At 48.5% G+C, this 27,176-nt stretch overlaps 1 protein-coding gene across 6 annotated transcripts in view; it reads left to right on the top strand.

Moving 5' to 3' along the window:
* Positions 1 to 27,176, top strand: part of LOC102940652 (interleukin 1 receptor accessory protein) — a 60,852-nt gene that overhangs the window by 9,098 nt on the left and 24,578 nt on the right. For all 6 annotated transcript variants that reach the window (XM_043522507.1, XM_037908731.2, XM_043522508.1 and 3 more), the window contains exons 2-6: positions 9,044 to 9,111; positions 20,278 to 20,563; positions 21,323 to 21,515; positions 24,745 to 24,910; positions 26,002 to 26,073. In XM_043522507.1, the coding sequence (XP_043378442.1) occupies positions 9,045 to 9,111; positions 20,278 to 20,563; positions 21,323 to 21,515; positions 24,745 to 24,910; positions 26,002 to 26,073 (784 nt within the window). In that variant the 5' untranslated portion in view covers position 9,044. The remainder of the gene's footprint in view (positions 1 to 9,043; positions 9,112 to 20,277; positions 20,564 to 21,322; positions 21,516 to 24,744; positions 24,911 to 26,001; positions 26,074 to 27,176) is intronic.

Genomic DNA, 27,176 nt, shown 5'->3' with positions numbered 1-27,176 from the left:
ATCTGAGACCCTCACAATCTGTATGGTGTCGGACCTCCCAACACCTGTATAAGGTAGCACAGTGCTATTATCCCCATTCTGCAGGTGGGGAACTGGCGCACCGCGAGGCTAAGTGACTTACTCAAGGTCCCACAGGAATTCTGTGCTGGAGAAAATCAAACCCAGGTCAGCGTCCTAACCGTTCGGCCCTCCTTAGTGCATTAGATTGCACCAGGTATCAGGTCTCTCCTTCACTCACTGCTTCCCATTAACACTGCTCAGTGCACTCAGTGTGTTTTTTCAGGAATAAAGTATAAACCTGGTCTGCAAAAATCCCACCCTCCGATGAGTTTGTTTCCCCACTGGCATCTCCTCTTTCCCTTGTTACGATTATGAGCAAGTGGTTTTGTTTAAATGGGGTGGGAGGGAGGGGAGGGAATGAAAAGATTACACTGTCCCATACTCGGTCCCCTCAGTAATTCACTTGGCCCTGCCCCCTGGCATGGGCTTCAACAGAGGCTAAGTGGGACACTGCTTTGCAGGGACGCGTTGCTAAAATATTAGGAGCATGTCACTGTCCCAACTGCCTCACCAGTGCTCCTCAGCCCCCGACCTAGGCTGGATTTGAACTGGCTGCCTAGAGGTGAATGCGTCTTTTTTAGCTATTTATTTTCACTCTCACTGAATTGCAAATGGCTACAGGGATTTTAAGAAAAATCAATATCTAAATGACATCAGATCTGCCTTCTCGCAGAGACATCGGGCCCAATCCAAAACCCATCTGAGCTTCAGCGGAAGTTGGAACAGACCCCAAGTATGGAAAAGCTCAGTCCTAAAAGGAGGAATGAGTGAAAGAGAGGATTATAACAGACGCAGCTTTAACAATAGCCATTGCTGTCTTGTGTCTGCTATAAAGTGTGGAAATTATAGACACGCTCCAAGGAGAAATGGATGCACGGTTTTAAAAAAAAAAAAATCAGCTTTGCTTCTCAGCTCCGGTCTCAAACACTTGGGTTTTGTCTACACGGGGATTTTAGCCAGTCAGGCAGTTCTGCTGCTGCAAATCCCTAGATGGTTTATACCAGTGCAGCTTTCCTCAGAGTGCCCTGAACTAGTGGAAATCAAGCTACATGAGTGTAAACTGTGTCTTTGCTAGGGGTTTCAGAGTAGCAGCCGTGTCAGTCTGTATCTGCAAAAAGAACAGGAGGACTAGTGGCACCTTAGAGATTAACACATTTATTTGAGCATAAGCTTTCGTGAGCTACAGCATCCAATGAAGTGAGCTGATGCATCCGATGAAGTGAGCTGTAGCTCACGAAAGCTTATGCTCAAATAAATGTGTTAGTCTCTAAGGTGCCCCAAGTCCTCCTGTTTTTTTTTGCTAGGGGTTGACACTGGTGTAGCTCCACGATTGGCTCCAGTTCCAGTGGAGAAGACGCCTTAGCTATTGAAAACTGTCTGTGTAGGCCTGGGTGCGGAGCTGGAGATGTAGCAACATGCGTGGGGTTTGGTGATGATTGCACAGCAGAGGGTGGGGGGAAAGTGACGTTTCATGGTTCTTGAAATGGGACATTGTGACACTTGGGAACTTTTCTTCGCTGATGTCTGGATGAATGACTTGCTGGGTCAATGGGTGGGCAGAGAATTAGAGAGATTTGTGAAGTGTCAACGTAGGGGGTAGGCAGGAGATAGGTTTCTGTCCCACCAGAATGTCTGAGATTGTAAAAAAGAATTCCTAGCCCAAATTAGGAAGAAAAAATGAATTATTGATTTTTATGCTACATTTTCATGAACTGACAAACTGAAAAAAATTTCAGTTCAGGTCAATCAAAATGCTTTGTTCTATGATAATTTCAAAATGTTTCATTTCAGTTTATAAGAACAGCCATACTGGGTCGGATCAATGGTCCATAGAATATCAGGTTTGGAAGGGACCTCAGAAGGTCATCTAGTCCAACCCCCTGCTCAAAGTAGGACCAATCCCCAATTTTTGCCCCAGATCCCTAAATGGCCCCCTCAAGGATTGAACTCACAACCCTGGGTTTAGCAGGCCAATGCTCAAACCACTGAGCTATCCCTGGTCCCCTAGTCCTGTCATCCAATAGTGTCTGGTGCCAGATGCTTCCGAAGGAGCGAACCGAACAGGGCAATTATCGAGAGATCCATCCCCTGTCGTCCAGTTCCAGTGTCTGGCAGTCAGAGGCTTAGGGACACTGAGAACGTGGGGTTCATCCCTGACCACCTTGGCTAATAGCTATTGATGGACCTATCCTCCATGTCCATGGATTTTGATCTTTTTTTCCCCCTGTTTTTCATCAGAAGCAGAAGATGGCCGTGATGGCATTACCTGCCCCCAAGGCAGATTTCCTTCTAACTCCCAATAGTTAGAGATTGGCTTAAGAGGAGGGTTTATATCTACTCTGGCTTGTGCCGGTTTCCTACCGGTGTAGCTCCATTGAATCGGTGGAGTTACTCCTCACTCTCGCTGGCGTATGTGGGATCAGAACTTTAATTTCTTGGGTGGGGAAAAGGGAGTCAACTTCTCTGCCTATCTTAGGTACTTATAAGGCCCTATTTCCATAGAATTTGAGTGCCTCACAATCTGTGATGTATTTCTTACATCTGGGCAGGAGCTGGATTTTCCATTTGATGGGAAATAGGATGAGCAAAATATTTTTGCATTCCGAAACAAAAGCAAAAATTTCAAACTTGCCCATGAAATGAAATTCCCCCATGTTCAATACAACCGAAATGTTTCACTCTGATTTTGACATTTAAAATAAAATAGAATGTAAAACGAAAGAATTTTCAAGACAAAAATTCCTGGCCACCTCTAGTATTTATCCTCCCATTGGCCCTGTGTATTTATCCCCATTGTACAGAGGGAAACTGAGGCACGTAGGTTAAGTGGCTCACCTGGGGTCACGCAGGAAGTCACACAGGAAGCAGGGAAATGAACCCAAGTCTTCCAAATCCTACGCTAGTTTCCTGAGTACTGTACCGTCCTTTCAGTGGCGATAGGCAATTGATTTGGACCTTCGTCAGGGCCTTTTAGTCTTGACGTGTCACTAGATCACTGTCTCGCTGCTTCTTCCATGTCACTGGTGGCACAGGGCCAGATTCTGGGCTCAATTCATGCTGGGCGTAACTCCACTGCCCGCAGTATAGTCACAGCAGGGGTGGATTTGATTTTCAGACGAGATGCATGTGTTTTTCTAAGGGCAAAATTCAGCCTACCTCGTTGGCTGGCATGACTGGCTCTGAGATTAGGGTACTCTGTGTGTACTGGAGTGACCGGTGTATTCCGTATTAGATTGTTGTGGCTATTCCCCCTGTTGCATTCTTAAAAGCTTCCTGCAAAGGGAGACTTTAATGAACATCCAGCTTCCCAGAGAGGGAACCCTGGGGTCTGAAAACCCACAGCGCCTGCTATTGCTCATGCTCTCAGCACAGTCCAGTGTGACGTTAGGCTGCTCTGAAGAGCTCTCCATGGAACGTGCAAACTCTCCACACTGATGATTTGCTTCCTGGGAGATGTGTGCGGAAACACTGAGAAACTCTAACAAATGGCAGTGTCATTCAATGCCAAAATCGCCTCCAGAAGAGTGATCTGGTCAGAAAGAAACTGCAGTAAATCCCAGCGAAATGGAGCCCAGATGGTTTATGCTACAGTTATTCCCTCCATTGTTCGATTTACTCCTGCAGATATTGAAAAGCAAGAATATGTCCTTAAGGGCTGAAGGACCTTTTCCCAGCTTCCATTAGTGCATTTATCTTTTTCTTTGCAGCTGCTTTTGTTGACTGTCCCTTTTCCCCCCTCTTTGGTTCTCTTAGTTTCTTTGCTTTAATTATATTTTTTCCTGTATCCCTTGAATGACAGGATCAAAAAATCCGAACTTAGCAACCAGCCATAGAATCGTAGGACTGGAAGGGACCTCGAGAGATCATCTAGTCTAGTCCCTTGCACTCAGGCAGGACTAAGTATTATCTGACCATTCCTGGCAGGTGTTTGTCTAACCTGCTCTTAAAAATCCCCAGTGGTGGAGATTCCACAGCCTCCGTAGGCAAATTATTCCAGTGAATTTTTTCCTAATGTCCAACCTGAACCTCCCTTGCTGTAATCCAAACCCACTGCTTCTTGTCAATCTTCAACCCTTGTCCTGTGCAAGGTGTGGGCCTGATTCTCCAGAGGAGCAGAGCCCTGAGTGGGTGTGTTATCTGTAAATGGTGAGAGAGACCTCCTCTGACGAAGTGAAAAACGGAACCCTTTCCTCCTCCCGCACAGTGCTGTGAAGAGGCTGTGCCGGCCACTAGAAGTCATCCATTGGGGAAGGCATCTATGAAGTGATGGGTCTCTGGCCAGGCTGCCCCTCCAGCCTGCCCAATTGCAGGGAGCCCCAGCGAGTACATGGCATACACCCCTGTGTGCGCCCTTCCAGATGTCTGGTCCCTCTGCAGAGAGCCAGTTGCTATGGGGCACCTGAGAACACAAGGGAGAAAGGGTAGTTTTGTCCTCCGGGCAAACGAATGGAGCAGAGCCTTGCTAACTGGAGTGCAGGGGTGGAGCCGGGAGAGCGCCTAGCCTGCATCTATCACCCATTCAGTGAAATCCTCTAGCCCAGTGCCTGCCTGGAGCACTCTAGGTACATCCAGGCAGTACAGGACAGTGCAAGCTGTCCTTGTTGTCAGTCTCAGCAGGGAGGCCGGAGACTGAACTTGCCTCTCACCCCAAGAGGTCAGCTCCTTTCTGGCCTGGCTTGAGGTGCACTGGTGGGGAAGGATAGCCCAGGGTAACCTTGGGCGTGGGAGACCCAGGCTTAGTTCCCTGCTCTGCCCTCGCCTCCTGGTTTGACTTGTCTTTCTGTGCCTCATTTGTTCCACCTCCCAGGGGTGCCATGAGGATGAACATATGGGATCCCACAGTGACGGGAGCCCGATAAGTACCATAGCGAGATATGTGCATCCCAGCAGCCTGTGCCGTGCTGCCCATTGTCTTCCTCCAGGGCTGCTTTCCCCAAGGACCAAATTCAAAGGGGAGAAATGCAAGCCGATAAAGGGATGGAACCAATTACTCACCACACTAGGCACACCGGCTCAATCCGTCTTGCTAGCTTTCCCACATCTGCAGCCCTCCTCTGGGGTGGAGAGTATTAACGTCCCATCAAAGGCAGTGGGAGCTGGGAGTGCTCAGAGCTACTCAGTGCCTTGCAGGATTGATCCTGGAGGGAACTGCAGGGAGAAAGCAACGTGCCGAACCTGCTCCTGCCATTTGGGGGCTATTTTCCCCCCTGAAGTGTTCCATTAACTTTAATGGCCCTCTCAGCCGGAACACTTAGTGGGATGTCTGAGGGGAGCTTTCGTTCCGCGTGCAGTCACGTGGCTTCTCCGCAGAAAGTAAAAACCTGTCAGGTCTTTATAGGGGCTCAAGGACAGAAAGGGCAGAAGCAGCGTAGTGGAAAATACAGGCTTGTTCTCCTTTAGAATGGGCACAGGATCTTTGGAAAGAAAATGCTGCAGTTACATAGGATGGTATTTTTTGCCCTGGTGTAGAATACGTTGGAAAGCAGAGAGCGATTCTGGGTGGGGAATGAGAACTCCAGGTGACAAGGCATGTACAGAGAGCAGAGTAGCATCCTCCGGAATTTGCAGAACTCCCGTTACCTTTAGTGGGGCAAGCTCCGGCAGTAAGTGCCGGCTTAGACTGGGCATTACGGGCCTGTGCCATTGTTCCTAGGGGTCTGGCTCTTCATTGTGAGTGTGTCCTGCAAAGAACGACTCCCCTCCGTCGCCCTGTGCGTCCCATTGCACTTTGTTAAATGGCAGAGCAGCCCAGGCTGTGATCGGATGAGTCCCAGTCCAGGAATGGAGGAGTTGCTGTAATCCGACACGCTCTGTGTCTGTCGGTCTCCAATGATAAGATCTGTGGAGAGCCTGGAATGAACCAAACTGTACTGCTCTGGATAATGCAACTGGGAGGAAGTTGCAGAAACACTGGATTTCATACTAAAATAACAAACAGACAAACAAAAATTATCAGGGCCAGTTTGTGCAGCCCTTAGGGGACCACCTTGCTCTTGGGAGTAAAGTCCCATTGGCTTTAATGGGATTTTGGGGGGAGCAAGTCCTCATCTGCACAGCTAAAGGATGCAAAAAAGAGCCCATTGAGATTATGGCTGAATTCATGTCACCATGGGCGAGAGTATAGCCACCCAGCTGATGGCCAAACTCAGCCATGGGGTAAGCAGGAGAAGCTCCCCTAAAGCCACTGATTGCGCCTGTGTACACCCAGGCTGACTTTGTCCTGGTTTGCGTAACTGGGGAGTGAGTGGCTTCAATGAAAAGTAGGGAAGAGGGCTCATTTGTGGATTTATTTTGAAGAGAAAACAGGGAAGACTTTGCTGCTCACAGAGTGGACTCTGCAGACACAAGACAACACACAAGGTGCTGTGACGTCATCGTCAGATCTGACAACAGCCGTACGGTGCGAGAACTTTGCCCCCAGTTCTGATTAAATGTATCGCCATTCCCAGCTCCAGTCCTCTGTGCTCTCAGCTCTCTGTTCCCAACTGAGCAGTCGCAACCTCTCTCTTTCCTCCGTCTGACCGGCCTAAAAGAAGACAAATAAAGAGGTGTTTTATTGTCCGTGAGGGAGGCTGGCAGGTAGCAGAGCTGGTGTTTATTTTTTAGCCCTGGAGCTGTTCTGAATGACTCAGGCAGGTATTTACGGGGCAGCAATGCAGGATTAGGCTATCAGATGGCATTTCATTTTGGATGACAGAAATGTCACGAGAAGACCAGGTCTCTTCATTTTTATTGAGGCCTGGTAATTGGCTCCCAGAGGAAGAAAACAGCTCATGAAAAACAAATACAAATGCCTGGATTGTCAGGTTTCTACTGATCTCTAGTGCTCAGACTCTGGGGACTATCCTGGTACCTGCCAGCAGGAATTGCCTCCCTGCATGTTTAGAGACAGCCAGCGAGAAATGAGAGTAGGACCTCATTTGTCATGAGTCCTTGCAATGTCCCCCAGGACTGGCTAGGGACCATCAGTAGGACCCTAGTGCTCTGTAACTCTAGAGCCAAGCACATCCAATGCAAACCTGCCTTACAGTGAAAGGTTTAAGAAGCTCAGTCTGTTTAATAAGAGAAGGTGAAGAGGTGATTGATCTTAGTGCTACATGGGGAGTCTTCTGAGAGTAGAAGGCTCTCTAGCGGACGAAGGCAGAACAGAATCCAATGGCTGGAAGTTGGAGCTAGATAATTTCAGGCTCGAGGTAAGGTGCATGTTTTTTAACAGTGAGGGTAATTAACTCTTGTGACAATGTACCTAGGGATATGGTGGGGTCTCCATCACTTGGAGTCTTTAACTGACGATTGAATGTCAAACATGCCCTAGCTCAACCACAAGATATGGGCTAGATGCAGAAATTACTGGGTGAAATTCTTTGGCTTGTGTTATACAGGAGGTCAGCTAGATGATCACAATGGTCCTTTCTGGCCTTACAATCTATGGATCTTTGCTGTTTTTTCTGAGGGGCCGGAGATGGATAACTGTTCTTCCTCATCTCCCTCCTCATCCCTTCTGTAAGCAAAATGAGCCCGATCCAACCTTCCCAACTCTACTTCCTGAGACCCAGAAGATGGTCCCTCTCCCAGGGGGGAAACAACCTTACACTCCTTGCCCCATCATCCGGCCTGTTCCTTGCTAGCCTGCTTCCTGGTGTGACTGGCCCTCACCAACCTCCCTCCACTTAATCCAAAATCAGGCGAGGTTTGGGGAGAAGCAGCAGGCTGGGAAGGCAGGGTGCTTTGGGGAAGCTTGCTGGGGAAAAAGGAGGGAGCGTTCCTGGGGCAGATGAGGGTGCTTGGTGGGAGAAGGGGTGGGCAGGGAGTCATCCCTCCAAGAGCCCTGACCTTAACACACACGAAAGTGGCTGCATAAGGGCTCATTGTTTAGATGAGAGTCCCTGTAGGCTCCTGCAGTTGTTCGTTAAGCCCTGTATAGCAGGCAGCGAAGGGCTGTGCTGTTGCATTGCTTTAGTCTCCGTTATTAGCCACTGGAGCAGGGCTTTTTGCCAGACCAGCCGTTCAGTACCATCATGGCTAGGTGGCTTTGTATTCGCAGCCCGGCAGCTGCCTGCTGCCCTTTGCTTGGGACTGTGGAGAAGCGCGGGATTCTTGCATATTTCCCTCTGCTGCTAGGAGAGGCTGGCCCGGCAAGGGGAAGCATCATGACAAATCATATTAAGTGCAGGTGCCTCAAGTTGGAACCTTAAACCCATGGCCCGGTTTGCAGAGTTGTTAAGCGCACACAGCTCCCACTGGTGGCTGAACTTTGCTGCCTAGAGCTCCGTGCTCCTAGAGATTGCCCCTACTGACACACACAGCTAAATCCAGATTCTTTGATCAGCCTTGCCTTAGCCACTTCAGTTGTCTGCCTGCCATCATGATCTCCTGGCACCTGGGAATGTCGAACGAAGCCTTCAGTCCCACTAATTAGAGCATCTACTAAATGTCAGCTTTCATAACCTGCAGCTTCTGTTCGGCATGCTGGGAAGGCCTGGAGCTGCAGGGAACTCTGTTTTGCAATGACCAAGAGGATTTGTGAGAGCAGAATGCCAAATGTCAGATGCATAGGTTGGCTCACATTCCTGTGCCCTGAACCTGCACCAGCCGTTCACACCAAGGGATTGGTCACCTACTGGCAGTCCACAGAGGTCCAGCACTGTGGTTTTGGAGCCAAGGCTCGAGACTTCTCTTACTTCCCGTGCTGTATGCGTGCAGCTGGCAGATGTCCATGGTATCTGTGTGTAGACGCTACCTCTGAATGTTACACTGAGCTGAAATGGTTGAACTTGAGATCTGACTTCCACTGTCTAACTATACTTTTGGGCTTAGGTGCCTCATGCTCTCATGGTGTCTCTATGTAAACTTTTAAAAAAGCCTTAAAATCAAATTCAGAGGTGCTGGAAGGTGCCAGAACAAAACTGCCACGGACAAAACTGCCCTTCACTGAGAAAAGAGTTCAGAAATAACTGGAACTTCGTGTGTGTTTGTATTGCAGGATGAAGGTGTGCTGCCCCCTGCTGGTTACTTTATGGCTGTGCTTGGCCACCCTCAGCAGCAGCTCAGGTAAGAGAGCTGTCAACTTTTGTTTTAGGAAATGCCAGGCAGTGTATTAGGTTCCACTCTTCCAACTCAGGACAGGAAGCACAAACTCATCTCTGGGCCTTTGAACTCAGCAGGGATGGATTTATTGCTTAAAAATAGTTGTTGTTTTTTTATATTCCTGGATGCAATGGCCATCTGGGCATCTGAGAGAGCTTTGCAAACACAAGCTTCACAACACTCTGGTCATTAACATTATCATTTTACAGCTGGTAAAACAGAGACTCAGTGGGGGTGGGAAATGACTTGCCCGAGATCATGTAGTGAGCCAGGCAGGGCCGGGAATTGAACCCGAGAATCTTTCCCTCCTGTTTGGATCCGGAACATGAGATTCTGGCCATTGAATTCTGACTCACGTCTCAGTCATGGCTGCTGAGAATGGAACTTCTTGAATGGGCCAAGTTCGCATGCCAGCTTCATTGAGTCATGTTCCTAGCAGAAAATATGTTGTAATCCTCACAGGCGTCTGGCTCGCATTCAGCTGGGCTGCTCATGAAGGGGGGGATTGTATCTGTATCGGCCCCAGGCTTCCTATCTGGGGCAAAGGAGAGATGTCATGATTTACAGAAGGAAAATGGAAAGGGGCTGGGGAGCAAGCTCTATTAGGGAAAACGCATTGAAGAATGAACATTCCAGGCGGCCAGTGGAGGCTCAGTACGTCCCTCATCGGCATCGGCCTCATTGCACCATTTACCGAGCCTGCGCTTGGATAAACCCCCCCGGAATCCCTAAATCAGGCCCCCTCCCTTGCCCAGTGGAGCTGTACTGGCTCTGGTGGGTCCTGAGGGCTCCATGCCCCCGGTAGGTGGGAAACCGGGTCGGATTCACTCTTCCGTGCATTTCTCCTGTGGAATCAAAACTGCCCTGTCTACCATGTAGACAATCTCCCCTTCCATTTCAGGTAGGGTGCTGCTCCCTGGCAGTGCTCCAGAAAGCATTACCGCAGCATTTCACGCCGCCACTCGCTGCGGTGACGAATCTGGGAAGCCCAAGCCAGTGAGCAAAATCCAATTCCCCACGGTGCCGTGGTTTGTAGCTCTTGGCCTGTTGCCTCTGCAGGTGTTGCTGGGTTTGTTCGGGCTTTTGCTAAAATGAGGACCTCAGAAGCGGGTGCTACGAGGTGGGGCAGTATGATCTACTGCTTAGAATATGGGACTGGGAGCCAGGACTGCAGGGTTCTGTGCCCAGCTCTGCCCCTGACTTGCTCTGTACCCTTAGGGAGGACACTTAAGTCCAAATTTTCAAAGAAGTGTCCACTAATTTTAGTGTTTCAGCTGTTGGGTGCCCTCCTTGGGACCCCGGGCCTACTGTGAAAAGGGGTTGAGAATCCATAGCTCCCCTGGGCTCTGCCTTAAAAGGGAGTTAACCGCTGTCAGGAAGGGACACACTTTGGTGTCTATGGATGGAAGCACGATATACCGTGGGCCAGATTCTGCTCTCAGTTCATTGGTGTCAATCCAGAGTAACTTGTCTGAGGCCCGTGGAGTTACTCAGATTGTCACTAGTTTAGGTGAGATCAGAATCTGACCAGATAATGGCCATCATAACCCATTCTGCACTGTAAAATACTGGCTGTTTTGTGTTTGAGTACCACTTTCCCTTATTCACTCCTGATCATTGTTTTACAGATTTGACTCTGATTTTACTGCAAGTTCCATTTGTATCTCTTACCTTCCCAGGCTGCCTTCATATTCTTCACAGTCTTTCAACCTTAGTGAAGGCTAGAGGATTGGGAGAAAATCATTGTCAGTTTTACTGTTGTGGGGAACTAGAAAGGACTGGTTAAGAGCCTGTAATGCTGCCAGCAGAGACGGGGAAGCCTCGTCCTGTGCTCTGATCGTTTAAAGTATCTGTCTAGAGTTGAGGAATAAATGCTGTCCAAAAAGTAACCTTCACTGCTATTCAGCATCATGCATATGTAGGAAATCACTTCCCTTTCCTTACCTGTCAAACAGGCCGGGCGATCGAGTGGAATGAGCACAGCCGTGCAAGCCAGGGATGCTTGGGCCCAAGTTCTATGCAGATTTACACCCTAAAGGGAGTCGTAAGTTAGTATGGAATCAGTGTAAATTGTTTGGCCTCTCTCTGTGCCAGATTCTGCTTTCAGGACCTGATCCGGCTCCCTCTGAAATCAGTTTCAAAACTCCAGTTGACTTGAATGGTGCAGAATTGAGACCTTCAGTGTACTGGTGTAAATCCATTGTAACTCATCTGCTTTCAGTGGAACAGAGACCAGAAGTAGGCCCCATGGGTCAAATTCATCCCCAGTGTAACCTCCTACCAGGGATCGATTTAGCCTAATGGTGGGCAACCTTTGGCCTGTCAGGGTAATCCGCTGGCAGGCCGCCACGCAGTTGGTTTACATTTGCATGGCTGCCTGCAACTCCCAGTGGCCGCGGTTCGCCGTTCCCAGCCAGTGGGAGCTGCGGGAAGTGGTGCAGGCCGCAGGTGCCCACCACTGATTTAGCCTGTCTGTCTCCCGCTCCGTAGAATGGGTGCGTAGTTACTTGTGGCCAGGGATAATCTGAGGGTTAATAAATTACTGTCTGTGAAACACTTTGAAGAGGCATTTCCATTCTCAGGAAATACTGCTACACAACTGTTACTCGAATGATGGGGTTCCGGTGATCTTATTTCTCCTATGGGTGGTGACAGCCCCAGAAGCCCAGAGCTTGCGTATTTTAGGGTGTAAAGTAACAAGAAAAATAGATGGAAATGTCTTGTGTTTTTTTTTTTTAAATGAACAACTGCCCCCCAATGCCCTCTGCCCCCCACTCCCGTCTTCTAATATTTCCTGCCTTGCCCCTCCTCCTCCATTCCCCTGTCTGTTGCAATTGCTGGCCAGCTCAGGTATGTTTTTATGACCTGCTACGCCATTTTTAAGCACAGTTCTGGAGCTGCTTTCATCTCCAAGGTTTATTTATGATGCTTTGAGGTTAGGTTGTTCCCCACCCAACTTTTCAAGTGAAGTTGTGCTGGGGAAAGATGCCTGATTCACGCCCCTGGGGGGAACCGGAAGGTCTAGCTGCAAAGCAGGTAGAGCAGTAAGCTACCACCGCGTTGTACTTACCAATGTGCATCAACCCCGAGCCGTCAGGATTCCTTCTGCAGACAAGAGAGGAGTTCAGTCTCTATGTCCAATCAGGGGGAGCCAACTGCCGGTGGTGGGGGGAGGATATTTTTATATTTTTGTGTGCATGATGTGAATGTCCGTCGGCCAGGAGAAGGGAGGAGCCCATTTCACTTAGGTCACTGATCCGAGGTTAGATGGTTGCTTTCGGTCTCTCCACACATGAATCAGATTTGAACTGGCGGCCTGTTTGAGTCAAGCTCCATAGCATATTATCCGAGTCACCTAATCTTCCCCCATCCCTGGTTTAGTTTTGTGTAATAAACCAAAATTATAAGACAGAGTGGCCGGGGTGACGCTTTGAGACCAGCCAGCAACCTCTATGTCTCACGTCTCTTTTGGGTGTTTTGTTTCTGTTCGGCTCAGCTGTTGACTGAAACCCTGTTAGTCGCAGTTTGAGGTCCCATCGAGATGTAACTGGATTTTGGCGGCCAGGGGTGGTAGTTGCAGTAGCCTTGTCAAAATGTATAAGCTAAGCAGGGCTGCACTTGCATGAGGTGTCCAGGGAAACCCCAGCATGCTGCAAGGAGCGGCCAATGCTCCTGCCTGGTGTCACGGGCATTGGGCTGTGTGAGACAGGAGCTTACAGAGAAGCTGTAGGAAAATGAGGATCCGAAGATCACCAAATACCAGGCATGTTTACAACAAGGAGGTGCTTTACCCCTGCTTTCCTGGCCAAGTCATTATACCTTGACTACCTAGTGCAAGTGCAAGTGGTATTCTTCACTTCCTGTCTTCAACTGGTGTGGCTGGGTGCGCATAGCTGCTGTGTTCCACTCCGGAGGTGGCTGCATCTCAGCCTTGGAGGAATGAACGTAAAGCCCTTGGGGGTCCCACAGGATGATAAACAAGTTATTTCTGAGGCAGGGAAGAACTGCTCTCCATGTTTCATGAAGGAGAAAGTGGGGCACAGAGAGGTGAAGTAACTTGCCCAAGGTTACACAATGAGTCCGCGGCAGAGCTGAGAACTGAACTCGGATCCCCTAGGTCTCAGTCCGGTTTCTTAGCGCGCTGAAGTGATGTGTCAGTATCAGATTATCTCCATGTACACCGAGGCTGAGCGCTTTGCACTGGTTTTTCAAGCCACCTTTTTTTACAGGTTGTTTTGTTGCGCTCTCCGCCACACCAGAAGCTAACCAGCAAGTACTGCTCTGCTCTCGTCCATGTGTCAATTTCCTCACTGAAGTGGGTGGGAAAGTGGCGACTTACTTGTTTTCCTCAGGCTTAAAAGCCTCTCACACCCCATTTTTATTATGTCGGTCTCAGTTTAAAAATGTGGAGCCTGCCAGAAAACACAGAAAGTTTTCTTAGGGCCACTTGCATGCCTTACAATAAACACTGTATTCATGTTTACCTGTTTTACAAATGGGGAAACTGAGGCACTGAGCGGGGAAGCGATTTGCTCAGGGTCACCCAGCCAGCCAGTGGCAGAGCCATGAATAGAACCCAGGTCCCCAGAGTCTCAGTGCAGTGCCCTAGCCACTTACTGTGCGTGTAGCTATCTGATGAAATTTGGGCGCATGTGCGTGCATGGGCACTTCTGTCGGTGTGTTGTGCACGTGTGTGGGGAGGAGATGGGCTCTGTGTCCGTAGGGGGCCTTCCTAATGAGGGAGTGGGGAGTGTTGTGAACAAAGCTGCCAAAGATTTCCAGAATGTTTATTTTCTTTTTCCGGAGGTTGAGCGACACCGTTATTTTCCCTCCTTCCCCAGCACTTTCCTTTGTGCACAGCGGAAACCCCCAGCTTTGCTCAGCTTATGAGCAGGGTCCCGGCTCCTTGCTAAGCCTCCTCACCCATTATACAGCCAGGCTGAGCAAGAGGGCAGGTTTTTAAAGCAAGAGATCAAAGATGATAATAAAGAAATCTCCCTGCGTGTGAGGTCGGTGCTGTAACACCCACAACCCGGGCCATTCAAAATTAACTCCCCTCCCCGATAGGAGCTGGTTTTCCCTGTGCATCAGAGAAGTACTGTGGAAGGAGGGAGTCCTCCCGTCTCATCCTTATCTCAAGGAACATTGAATTCTGTGCAGTGGCCTTAGAGTGACCTTTGTCTCTGCTCTCCAGCCTCCTGTGTCAGAGGTGGATCCTTTGCTCCTGACACACCAGGTGGAACAAGTTTGCCCACCTCCCTGCACCTCGCTTGCTCCGCATCCCTTTCCCACGCAGGACTGTAAACCAGCCTCTCCCCTGGGGCCTACAGCCTCTGAAAAGCTAGTTCCACACACTGGTGTTTACTGATGCTGGCTTTCCATGCCCTGTCTCCTTCTCTTTGTCTCACTTCTCCTTTCCCCTTCTGCATGCATTGTTCCTCTTGCTGACACATTGAGATAGGTTGGTGGTTTAGGGCATTGGACTGGGGCTCAGAAGATCTGGGTCTAATTCCAGTCTCTCTCATGAACGTGCTGCGTGACCTTTGGCAAGTCATGCAGTCTCTCGGGACCTGGGTTCTGCCAGCTCTATAATGGGTATAACAACACGTATCTCATCCATCCTTTGTCAATTCAGATTTTAGCTCTTCAGGACCTGGACTGTCTCTTCCTGTGTGTTTGTAGAGCACCAGGCTCAGCGGGGCTTCAGTCTTGAGTCTGCAGCAGTACAAATTAATGCTAATAATAGTGATACTTGCATGCAGTATTTTAAAATTAAATTGTATTGGCATCTCCAGGGTGAGTATCCATGGACTGAAATAGAGTTTCATCAGCTCTCTCTGTTAGGCATCTTTAATCATATAATCATAGAACTGGAAGGGGCCTAGAGAGGTCATCTAGCCCAGACCCCTGCACTCAGGCAGGACTAAGTATTATCTAGACCATCCCTGACAGGTGTTTGTCCAACCTGCTCTTAAAAATCCCCAATGATGGAGATTCCACAACCTAAGTTTTTCCTAATGTCCAACCTAAACCGCCCTTGCTGCAATTTAAGCTCACTGCTTCTTGTCCTATCCTCAGAGGTTAAGAAGAACAATTTTTCTCCCTCCTCCTTGTAACAACCTTTTATGTACTTGAAAACTGTTACCATGTCCCCTCTCAGCCGTATCTTCTCCAGACTAAACAAAGCCAATTCTTTCAATCTTCCCTCAGAGGTCATGTTTTCTAGACCTTTAATCATTGTTGTTGCTCTTCTCTGGACTTTCTCCAATTTGTCCACATCCTTCCTGAAATGTGGCCCTCAGAACTGGACACAATACTCCAGCTGAGGCCTAATCAGCATGGAGTAGCGCAGAAGAATTACTTCTCATGTCTTGCTTACAACACTCCTGCTAATACATCCCAGAATGATGTTTGCTTTTTTTGTAACAGTGTTACAGTGTTGACTCATATTTAGCTTGTGATCCACTATCACCCCCAGATCCCTTTCCACAGTACTCCTTCATAGGCCGTCATTTCCCATTCTGTACGTGTGCAACTGATTGTTCCTTCCTTCCTTTTTATTTGTCCTTATTGAAGTTCATCCTATTTACTTCAGACCATTTCTCCAGTTTGTCCAGATCATTTTGAATTTTAATCCTGTCTTCCAAAGCACTTGCAACCCCTCCCAGCTTGGTATCATCTGCAAACTTCATATGTGTACTCCCTATGCCATTATCTAAATCACTGATGAAGAAATTGAACAGAACCTTACCTAGAACTGATTCCTGTGGGACCTCACTCGTTATGCCCTTCCAGCATGACTGTGAACCACTGATACCTACTCTCTGGGAACGATTTTCCAACTAGTTATGCTCCCACCTTATAGTAGCTCCATCTAGGTTGTATTTCCCTAATTTGTTTATGAGAAGGTCATGCAAGGCAGTATCAAAAGCCTTACTAAAGTCGAGATATACCACATCTACCGCTTCCCCCGTATCCACAAGGCTTGTTACCCTGTCAAGGAAAACTATCAGGTAGGTTTGACACGATTTGTTCTTGACAATGAGCCCATTGCTATGATATCTGAGGATCTGTCTACGCAGCAAATTAAAACCCATGGCTGGCCCGTGCCAGCCCACTTGGGCTCGCGGGGCTCGGGTTGCTGGGCTGTTTCATTGCTGTGTAGACTCCCAGGCTCGGCCTGGAGCCTGAGCTCTGGGAGCCTCCCACCCTGCAGGATCCTACAGCCTGGCCTCGAGCCCAAGCCCAGAAGTCTACACAGGTCCTTCAGACCACAGAGCGAATGCGGATTCCACCTAGCTTACCCCCGACGGGTCTAATTTGTGCAGGGAACGTTTCAGAGACAGGCAACTGCCTGTGCCAGGACGGTGAAAGCCCGAGCCCAAGGGAGTGTAAGCCCCTGTGGCTCCATTGACTTCAGTGGAGCTCTGCCAGCTGAGGTTTGCACCCTGAGTTCTGGCAGGTTCTCGTGCACTGATCCCCGAAGCCCTCCTTGGTGTCATTGTTCTGCTCACGATATGTGGCACTGTGTAGTCTGGATGATTTAGTTGGTGTTGGTCCTGCTTTGAGCAGGGGGTGGGACTAGATGACCTCCTGAGGTCCCTTCCAACCCTGATATTCTGTGATTCTATCCCATCAGTATTGAGAATGAAATCCTTTGTGTTGTGGAAGGATATTCACGGGACTTGAAACGTCCAGGGAAGGACGAAATGCCCTTGTCACTGGTTGAGACCGACTTCGCCAACTGAAGTGTTATGCGCTTGCTGGCATCGGCAGCAAATACGTTTCTGAACTTCTAATGCAGCCTAGTGGATTGGGGAGTGGGAGAGGTGCAGCAGGGAGCTGGCACACAAAACACTGCTGAATGCAAACACATCAAGATCAGTTTCCAGCCCAGATTAAATCTCCCCACATCCTGGGCAAATGATACAACCAGCTCTCTCCAAGCCTGACAAACCCAGCTGGTTCTGAATCGTTCTGCGACAGCACCGGGCTAGTCACTGCAGCAAAGGGCATTATCAGCATTGGGAATCATAGAATCATAGAATATCAGGGTTGGAAGGGGCCTCAGGAGGTCATCTAGTCCAACCCCCTGCTCAAAGCAAGACCGAAAAGCGCCACTGAACAGCTGAAGAGGAAGAAATGGCTTTCGTGTGCGTGAGAGATCACTTCACATGTCCTCCGAGACAAAACCCAACCTCTCAGGCACAAGGCACCCACTGTGGTAAATCTAAATGCAGATCAGCCTGTGGGTGATGGCCGCCTGGCTGCATCCTTTCACAGCAGTCTGAGCCAGGTAGGAGGGTGTTGAGGGGAGCCCGTCTCATGCGCTGAAAGGTTTATATGTCCGATACAACGCTTGTTTCTACCGTCCAAGTTGAGATTGACGGTCCTTGGCTTTCCTTCCTGCGCTCTTGGGGCATTTATCGAGATTTATGGAGCCACGAGGGCTGGGGAGCAGTCAGCCTCTCTATGTTCACAAGTAAGGTAAAGCCAGACCCCTGCTTTGTGGTGTAGGGTGTAGCTGTCCTTTATCAGCATGGCTGTCTGCTGCATTTCGAGTTAGTTCACTGAGGTTTGGAGCCGATCTTCTCCAAATTGGGATTCCTCAGCATGTCTTGACTCCTGAATCTGTGACAGCCTTCCTAACCTGTCAGGAAAATTTACTCAGCCCCACTAACACATCTCCGTGCCCCCCGGTTACCATAGTGACTGACAGTCACGGAAAACCACAATTCTCTTTTACGTGGCCATCCACCAAGACCAACCCCCCACCACACCGTGGGCAGTGCTGACTTGGGAGCTCTTCCAAAGTACAAAGGATTGTTCAGGATTGCGGAGTTCATTGGCCTTGAGCCCAGAACTTCAGTATTGCCATTTTTACGTAGGTTTCTTTTCCCCTCTGGCCCTGCTATGTGAAGAAATAAAGACAACTGACACTTACCCAGCCCAAGGGGACACAGTGAAGTCAGCGGCAGATGGAGCGCAGATGAGAACGAACCCCAGGGAGCCCTCATGTACGGTCCCCTGATCTAATCCCAAAACATCACTCCCTGGTCACAATCCCTTCCCCTAATGGGAAGCAGAGAATGGGATGAGGCTTTAGGCTTTCTTTATGAAAATAAATGCCCCTAAAGCAAATAGCATAAAGCTTCATCATGCATTTCGCAGTCAGTCACTGACCGAGCAGTCTGCTTTGTTAACAACTCTGAAGTCCTGACCTTGTATAAATCAAGTAGCCTGGACCTCATGATTCTAAGTAGCTTATCAATGTATTGGTCACAGTTGGCCTTGTCCATGATGTATTTGTCCCATTCAGCTTTGACCGTGATGCTGGTTAGCCAATGTTTTGGACTTACAGGATGAGGTTTTCAGTAGCACTCAGCATTGGCCTGACTGTTTCCAGGGAAGTCCCATAGAAATTTTACCACAGATTTCACGAGAAGCAGCGTTAGGCCAATGCTGTGTGCTTCTGAAAACACCAGCCAGAGAGTTTAAAGGGAAATAATTTTTAAAAATCTAGTTTCACTTTTCACTCTTTATGCCATTTGCTATCTGCACTCTGAAGAATGACATGACACCGCTCAGCTTGGCTTCCTGTTTGCTAGGTTTCTCCCGCTGGTTTGGGTTTCTCACATTCCAAGGGAATACACATTCAGTTTTCATTGACATTTTTAGAATCCCAGGAAAAACATTTCTATTCAGATTGGGCCAGATTCTTCAATTCTTACATTTAAGTAGCACTTAGTTATGCAAGCTACTGTTGCTCAGTGCAAGGGTTGCGAAGTCTGTCCCATTAGGTTGTGTTAGCCCTGCTTTTCTCCTTGTTTTTAAATGTCAGTTTTGGGCCAAAATACTTTCCACTGTCCCTATGAGGAGGAGGATGTGCCAGAAGAGCCTGATCCCTGGAAGGCAATGGGAGACAGCAGGATTGGCCCAAAGAAAATAGGTCTGAAGACTCTGGTTTTCTGTCTAGCAACGCTCCTCTGATCTCTGCACATGTGAGAGGCTCTGTGGTAAATCCCCTCCCATGTGTATTGTCATGGTATCTGACTGCACTGCTGCATCTGACTTGGTTTTCTGTGTGAATCACTGTGGTTTTCTGGGTTAGCATGACTAGGAGGCTTTGCACAACCTGACACCTCCCACCAGACACAGCCCTGTTTTCCGTATGTGTGCAGGGCCTGCCCGCTGAGGCAGGATGTGTTGTCACACCGCTAGCCTCTCTCGGCTCGCAGAGGAGAATTAGGAAAGACAGTGGTTAGCCAGCGCAATGGCTTTGGGGTTCACTTGCATTCCGTGTCCCTTTTATGAAGTAACTCCCATGCTGAGGCAAACGCGGGAAAAGATGCCTGTTAAAGAACAATTAACCTTTCGCCTGTGCTTTGCCTTTATTTCTTTGTTATTGAGGAAGATGAATGTGGGTTTGCTCTGCAGCTTTCCTCCTCCCAGCCCAGCTTCTGCCTCTGGCAGACCCTGTAGTGAGCCCCCCTTGATCCCGCTTTATGACGTGTGTGGCCATGGGAATGCAGCTCAGGGCTCCGTTTCTTTTCCCATGCTGCTTCCTAGGTCTGGAGCACCCTCCCCAGAGAAGTTCGATGTGCCTTCTCCCATGCCAGGTCCTCCCGCTGTTCCACCGGCAGCCTTGCCCCCGTTTCCTTGACTACACTATAATAGAAACAGGTCGCTGTGTAGATGGCGGCACAGTGCCACTGAATTCTGCAGCAACAGCCCTTAAGTCCTGTGGCAATGTTAACCGATTCTACCGCCGTGAAATACCCTACGTTCCCGGCCCCTGCCGCCCCACACAAACGCATACACAGCTGTGGCATATAGTTCATCAGGGAGCCATTTTCAGGTAGGATTTCTCTCCATGCTGTCCGGGAAGCCTGGCTCTACCCACTCGCGTCCTGTGATGTTTCCCTGGCAGGGACGCATATCTTGGGGAATTGTAGGAAGAACAGCAAGAAGAAGCCAGGTTTCCAGGTGCCTAGTACTCTGAAGGCAGCATCCCCAGCTCTGTCTCCAATGACGCCGCTAGACACGTTGATTTCAGTGGGAGCAGGAGCGTGCGCAGCTCTTCTTTTCTGCCCACGTGAAAGCTAAGGTGTCTCTTCCTTCTGGCCCTAGAGCGCTGTGATGACTGGGGAGTGGACACCATGAAACAAATCCAGGTCTACGACGGGGAACCAGCTAGGATCAAATGCCCGCTCTTCGAGGCCTTCTTAAAATACAACTACAGTACAGCCCATTCGGCTGGCTTAACCCTGATCTGGTACTGGATTGGGCAGGACCGGGACCTGGAGGAGCCAATCAACTTCCGTCTCCCAGACAATCGGATCAGTAAGGAAAAAGACACCCTTTGGTTCCGGCCTGCCCTTCTCAACGACACTGGGAATTATACCTGCATGCTCAGGTAAGCAGCGCAGTAGGGCGGAGGGCGTCAAGACTGTAGGGCACACAAATGCCTTTTATATAACAAGAAAATTGTGTTGCTCGCTTAATATCTTATATCACATAAGAATTAATGGTGAAAATGTGACAGTTACAAGAATTCTCAGTGCCAAGCCCATTTATATTATAATAATGCTTAGCACCTTGCAGACGTTAATGCACATACCTCTCCGTGCTAACTGCGAGTGTCCACGGGGAGAATACTGGCAAAATCCACACGCCCTCTCCAGTAAGGAGCAATCTCTGTATAGAAGTGGAGATGGCTTCAGAGGCAGGGTAATATGTCAACTGGATGCTAATTTGCCAAAGTTTCCTGACACCCCAAAAGAGTTCCAGGGAATTAAAAACAGCCCTAGGTGCAGGAGAAAATGAATGTAGCATCCCCAAAGCAACAAAGAGGAGATCTCAGTCTGTCTTCCTCTTTCACGTCTTAGCCCCCGTTGTTTTCATTACGCTGGTAAAGGATGGTGCAGTACGTGAGTTGTCTTTGCATGGGGAAAACAGTCTTTAGGTTTTTCTAATGCACTGTGCGGCTGCTGTGTCTGTCTCAGTGTGTCTGTCTGGAGTTTTCCTACATGCAAATACGACAATAGCGGCTGAATCTATCTCATCAGAGCCGTCATTTCTGTGACCCAAACTGTGTCTTTTAATTTCATTTCATTCATAATGACACATGAATAAACTAGACCAAGCTAATCGTGTTTCCCTCCTCTGTGCTTAGAAACACAACCTATTGCAGCAAGGTCGCGTTTCCCCTGGAGGTTGTTCAGAAAGACCAAACTTCTTGCGTCAGCCAATCAATAAAACCTACTGAAGAGCTGTTCTATTTGGAGCATACTAACGAGAAGATCATTTGTCCAGATATTGATGGCTTTTATCCTCCCAGCGTAACGCCAACTGTCAACTGGTACAGGGTAAGAAAGGGAGTAGTGGGGCTAAGAACCAGGAAGCCAAATTTTACCCCCAAACTCCCTGATGCAACTCCACTGAAGTTACTGGAGCTGCTGCCTCGATCTTGCTCCCTTTGAAGTCAGCAGTGAAACGTCCCTTGCTGGCACTGACGCAGGATTGGGGCCTAGATTAATCAGACTGGGACTTTTCAGCTTGGAAAAGAGACTACTAAGGGGGGATATGATTGAGGTCTATAAAATCATGACTGGTGTGGAGAAAGTAAATAAGGAAGTGTTATTTACTCCTTCACATAACACAGGAACTAGGGGTCACCAAATGAAATTAATAGGCGGCAGGTTTAAAACAAACAAAAGGAAGTATTTCTTCACACAACGCACAGTCAACCTGTGGAACTCCTTGCCAGAGGATGTTGTGAAGGCCAAGACTATAACACGGTTCAAGAAAGAACTAGATAAATTCATAGAGGATAGGTCCATCAATGGCTATTAGCCAGGGTGGGTAGGGATGGTGTCCCTAGCCTCTGTTTGCCAGAAGCTGGGAATGGGCAACAGGGGATGGATCACTTGCTGATTACCTGTTCTGTTCATTCCCTCTAGGGCACCTGGCATTGGCCACTGTTGGAAGACAGGACACTGGGCTAGATGGACCTTTGGTCTGACCCAGTATGGCCGTTCTTATGTTCTAATAAGGAAGAGTCTAGTCTCAAGGTGGCCTTCTGGAGAGGGCAGTAGACTGAGACTCAGGAAATCTTGGTTCAGTTCCTGGGCTGTTGAGTGACCTCGGGCAAGTCACATGCCCGCTCTGGGCCTCAGTTTCTCCATTTATAAAATAGGGCTAGCCATACTGACCTCCTTTGTAAAGCGCCTTGACATCGATGGCTGAATTATTACTATTAGGCGAAGAGGTTGGAAAGTGACGAGTGATTTTGGGGGGCCTGACCAGAGGTACCACCTGAAAATTAGGCCCCTTTCTGGTGTCTGCAGTTGGATGCTCCTCACTTTTGAAAATCTTGATGTCTCCTTTGAGGTTTTCGAGATTCTGCTTGCCCTGGCTAGCGACAGACATAGCAGTGTCCAGCTCTGTTCCTGGCAGGGCTAGGTGACACAGTGGTAAGAATGTTAGGGGCTGGGCTACACTTTCCTGCATGCTAAGCCAGTGGTGAGAAAATCCCCTAGGCAGGCTCAGTGGAGATGCAGCCACACAGGGCTGGGAGGCTAAAATCGCTGATGTTTTGTACAGCAGTTTGAGATTCGTAGATGGAAGGTGTCGCAGGTGTGCAGCTGTATCTGGTCTAACTAAAACCCTTCGTTCTGGGCCAAGAGGAGTAGCTTCATATTGGTGGTTTAAATGACTAATTTGTATCATCCATTGATGTTCAAATATCGACAATCAATTAGCAGAATGAAACAAAGAGCGCCATTTAAATAATTTTCCAGGCAGCAAGCCATAAAAGCCACTTTGCCTAGTAAAAGCCATTAACAATGGTATATTACCTCTGTCTTCAGCTGTCACATTAAGATAAATCTGAGTTGGAAATGCACTTGGAAAATGTACAAATCTTTGGCTTTTATGACAGTCAAGTTATCATCAGCCTATTTAGAGGATATAAACCTTTCTGAAAAGGAGCCTGTAACTTGGCACTTGGGACAGGTTTCCTGCTTTTTCTGGCAGAGGAAGGCTTATTAAGGTTCCTGTACTGTGGATTTCTTTTGGTCAGTTGCTCATTTTGGGTCAAATCCTCAGCTGACATCAAGTAGCATAGTCCCATTGAGAGCAAAAGTGCTATGCCAGCTGAAGATGTCAGTTTGCAATTTGGTGTCAGTTTGTAAATAGAGTTAAGTTTACTTCTTGTCCTTTTTTTTTACTTCCATGTCTTTCTTTCTTCTGGGACCCTCACCCATCGCTAAGAGCTCTTTCTCTTTATAGAACCTGATAAGTTAGAGATGGAATAAACCTACCAGGGTCATCTACTCTTATCGCCTTACCTTTTCAAGATCATTCCTTGCAGTACCTACACTCACTTTCATAGAGAGAAAGAAGAGGAAAAACCCAACACACGAGAGGGAGCGGTAGAGACAAAATTTTGTTGCAGTTTTGTTGGTGCCCAGATACTCCAGCGATTAAAAGCATTGGAAGTGCAAAGATGGTTAAGGTTTTACTTGCCAGCGTTTCCTTGTAAATGTTTCCACAGCCCCATAGCTCTCGTTATGGGACTTTCCCCCTGATCTCCAGCCAGAGGTTTTCTTTTTTAATTTCATCCCATTATACCCCTTGGTACTGAGCTAAATAATTCTTCTCCTTTCTTGGTGTTTATACCCTCTAAATAACCTGTAGATAGTTAAGTCTCCCCTTTGTTCACTGCTTAGCTAAGCTGTGTGCATTTATGGGCTGATTTCCAGAGGTGCTGAGCACCTGCAGATCCAGCTGCCTTTAGTGGGTGCTCAGCACCTTTGAAAATCTGAAAATCACAGCCTAAAAGAGTCTAATGGCCCAAGGAGTTTAAGGGATGTTATGGCAGGAGACACCAGCAGGTGCTGTTACAGTCTCACCTGTTAGCTTTCTTACAGTGTGAGCAGCATACAGTCCGAAGACACGCTGTATGGTTAGTTTTGTGATGTGGAGTCTTTGGGGGAGTGGTTATAAACAGTAAGGGAGTTTGCTGTCTGTCTTAATCTCTCTAATTCTTGAGGCGGAGTTGCTCTCTGGGAACTGGGCATTGGCTGATATTTCTGAAAGAGGGGATTTGCCTGCGGGCTGCATGTGGCATTCTCTGTTCCAGCACAGGTGCCTCTATTGTGTAAAAAGAAGTTAAAGAAAAGCAGTACCATCAGTGATCTCTCCATCAATGGGAAACTGACCTGAAGAGCCCCAACAACTCATACCGCTTGGAAGAGCGGCGAAGAGGAATTAGACATACAGTTCAATGGGAGCTGGGTGCCTGATTCCTTCCAGTTCCTTTCACTATCCCAGCCTTAATCTTTCCTGAAAAGTAACTCGCTCCATCTGGGGAAACCGAGGCACGGGGTGGACAAATGTGCCCCTCACCTTATTGGACTCATGAGATTTTGATGCTGTAGAACCTAGACCTTAGCCTGAAGTGAATCGAAATCCAAATACTGCCTCCTAGGCTTATTCCAACCAGAGCAGAGCTTTAGATTTTTATAGAGGGGTTGAAAACAAGTTTCTGAATTTTAGTTCCAAAAGCGTAAGTGTTTTGCTGTCTGCTTCTAGAACTGCGTGTTGGTGAAAGGCTTCCACGACCGATATCCCGAGGGCCCAACGCTCATCATTGGCATTGTCCGCAATGTGTACAAAGGGAACTACACCTGCATTGTGAGCTACAAGGAGAACGGAAGGACCTACAACCTCACCAGAACCATAAGGATGAAAGTAGTAGGTAAGGAGGATAAAAACCCATACAGAATTGTAGCAGCAGAGATGAAAAGTTCTGGAGAAGGCTCTTGCGGGCTCGATCAGTGACTGACTATTGGTCCCACCTCTGACTCCTTGGCGTAAATGAATTAATTAATCTGCCCCCGCCAGGTATTTCAGTTTGCTGGGGTCAGCCTCCCCTGGCATGTGAATGCCCAGGACACGTCTCCGGCAGGGTGAGTCGTGTGAGTGAGGATGAGATGATCTGGGTTGGCCTCTGCTGGCATTGCCCCGTCACGGTTGTGTGTTACAGGTTAAAGTCTGTCTGTGGTGATCTCAACTCACTATTAGAAATAGTGTCTCGTTTTCCCAGTGGCTGCTGTGTGTTTCCTGCTTTCTCTCAGGCGGTCTATTTTAAAACTAGCAGGCTCATCTGTTCAGACTATAGGATCTTCAGGGCAGAGGCTGTCTCTTCAGAGCTGCCTACAGTGTGCCCAGCACACACGTGGTGCTATGCAAGTGACAGAGAATGCTCCGTCTATGTGGCAGCAAACACTGCAGAGTGTAAAAACCTGGTAAACATGAGAACATGCTTGTGTCACGTGGTAACAGCTGCTCACTGAGGGCATGGTAGGAGGAGAGAATACTGTTGGCAGGAAAAACCAGTTTTTGTTGGTTTGTTTTTTTTTTAAAGAGCAGCAGTAGAAAAATCTGTGTGATAGGCTGAACTGTAGGTAAAGTCCAAAGAGCCTAGCTGGAGGTATGATTCCTCGGGACTGCAGCTGGGCCCAGATCATCTATCCAGATAGCCCTATAGGTGGGGGTTTTCAAAATCTGGATTGGGCATCAAGTTGTGTGACTGGGACCACTTTCTACTTAGATCAACTTCTGCCCTTTGGGACATGCACGCAACTCTCAGCAACTGCAGCGGGAGATGGGTACGCACATCTGGGGGCGCAGGGGGTGAATGACCCTGGTGTGCAGTCACAGATGGTAGAGTATATGCAAGTGGCTAGTTACTGTAAGATAGTCTGAAATAATTCCAAATCCTAATGAAGACTGACTGTGTTTTCAACTGGGACCCCGGCGGGGGGGATTCTGTTTTCTGTTCTGCAGGGTCTCCAGCCAAGGCAATGCCACCGCAGTTTAGCTCTCCAAATAAGAAAATAACCTACGAACTCGAAGCAGGTAAATCACAGCGGTAGCTGCCCACGGGAAGCCTACATGCATTGATGGGGAAGATTATCTTAAGCCATGTAATTAACAAGCACAGAGGTTCATCTCGGTTGCCTGCTTTCCCACGGCTCTCCTTCGTGTCTTTACTTGAAGCATATGGGGGGCCGTGATTGCTTTGCAAGCAGCATGGGATTCTCTCTCTTTTCTGTAGCTTCCAAATTGCCGAAGCCCAATTATGGGACATGAGAACACAGCTTAAGAAGGCTCTTTGAGCATACAGACTTACTGAAATAATAAACGTGGAAATCAGGCTCCAGCTGGTAGGAGCAGCTTCAGAAGCAGAGAAAGCACCGGAGAGAAGGGGGTAAAATGGGGCACAGCTGGGTGCGTGCCTTCCTCAGCAGTGGCCAAGGCAGGGATCTGCAGACATTCAGAGAGCTTTCTACAGGTTTGACTGGACTTTCTCTGCCCCGTGCTGATTGTCTGGTTGTGCTAATCCTCCCCTCACATAGTCTCCTTAGCTCATCTTCACTCCACACCTGCCCTCTCCCCCACCCCTTTCTTTCCATTTAGCCAGTCTCCTCCTAAAATCGTGCCCACCCTCACATAGTTCACTCTGCTGGTGTGTTTTCCCGCTTCCCCAGCGCTGTGCGTGTCTGGTCTCTTTAGATTGCTAGCTCTGCGGGGCAGGGACTGTCTGGTACTCTGGGTTTGCACAGCACCTAGCCCATTCTTCATTGGTCCTTAGGCACCGACAGCTTCTGGAAGCTGCAGTATTGCAAATAATAAACATGATTCATAATAATGAGGAAGATGTTGTCCTGAAGGCACTGGATTTGGAGATCTGGGTTCAATCCCTGCTCTGCCACAGACATCCTGTGGGACCTTGGGCAAGTCATTTACTCTCTCTGTGCCTCAGTTCCCCATCTGTAAAATGGAGACAATAGCCCCGTCTGGCCTCCCAGGGGTGTTGAGAATAAACCAATTAGTGTGTGTGTGTGTGTGTGTGTGGCCATTGTGATGGGGTTCAGTCACAGCTAGGGGTGCCTCCTCCTGGCCGCTCTGCAGACCAGCACCGTCCAGGGCCCCCTTCTTCTGCTTGCTGCACATCCTAC

Source organism: Chelonia mydas, chromosome 9 (genome assembly GCF_015237465.2).
Source record: "Chelonia mydas isolate rCheMyd1 chromosome 9, rCheMyd1.pri.v2, whole genome shotgun sequence".
Taxonomy (NCBI): domain Eukaryota; kingdom Metazoa; phylum Chordata; order Testudines; family Cheloniidae; genus Chelonia; species Chelonia mydas.
This window is presented reverse-complemented; position numbering and strand designations above follow the sequence as displayed.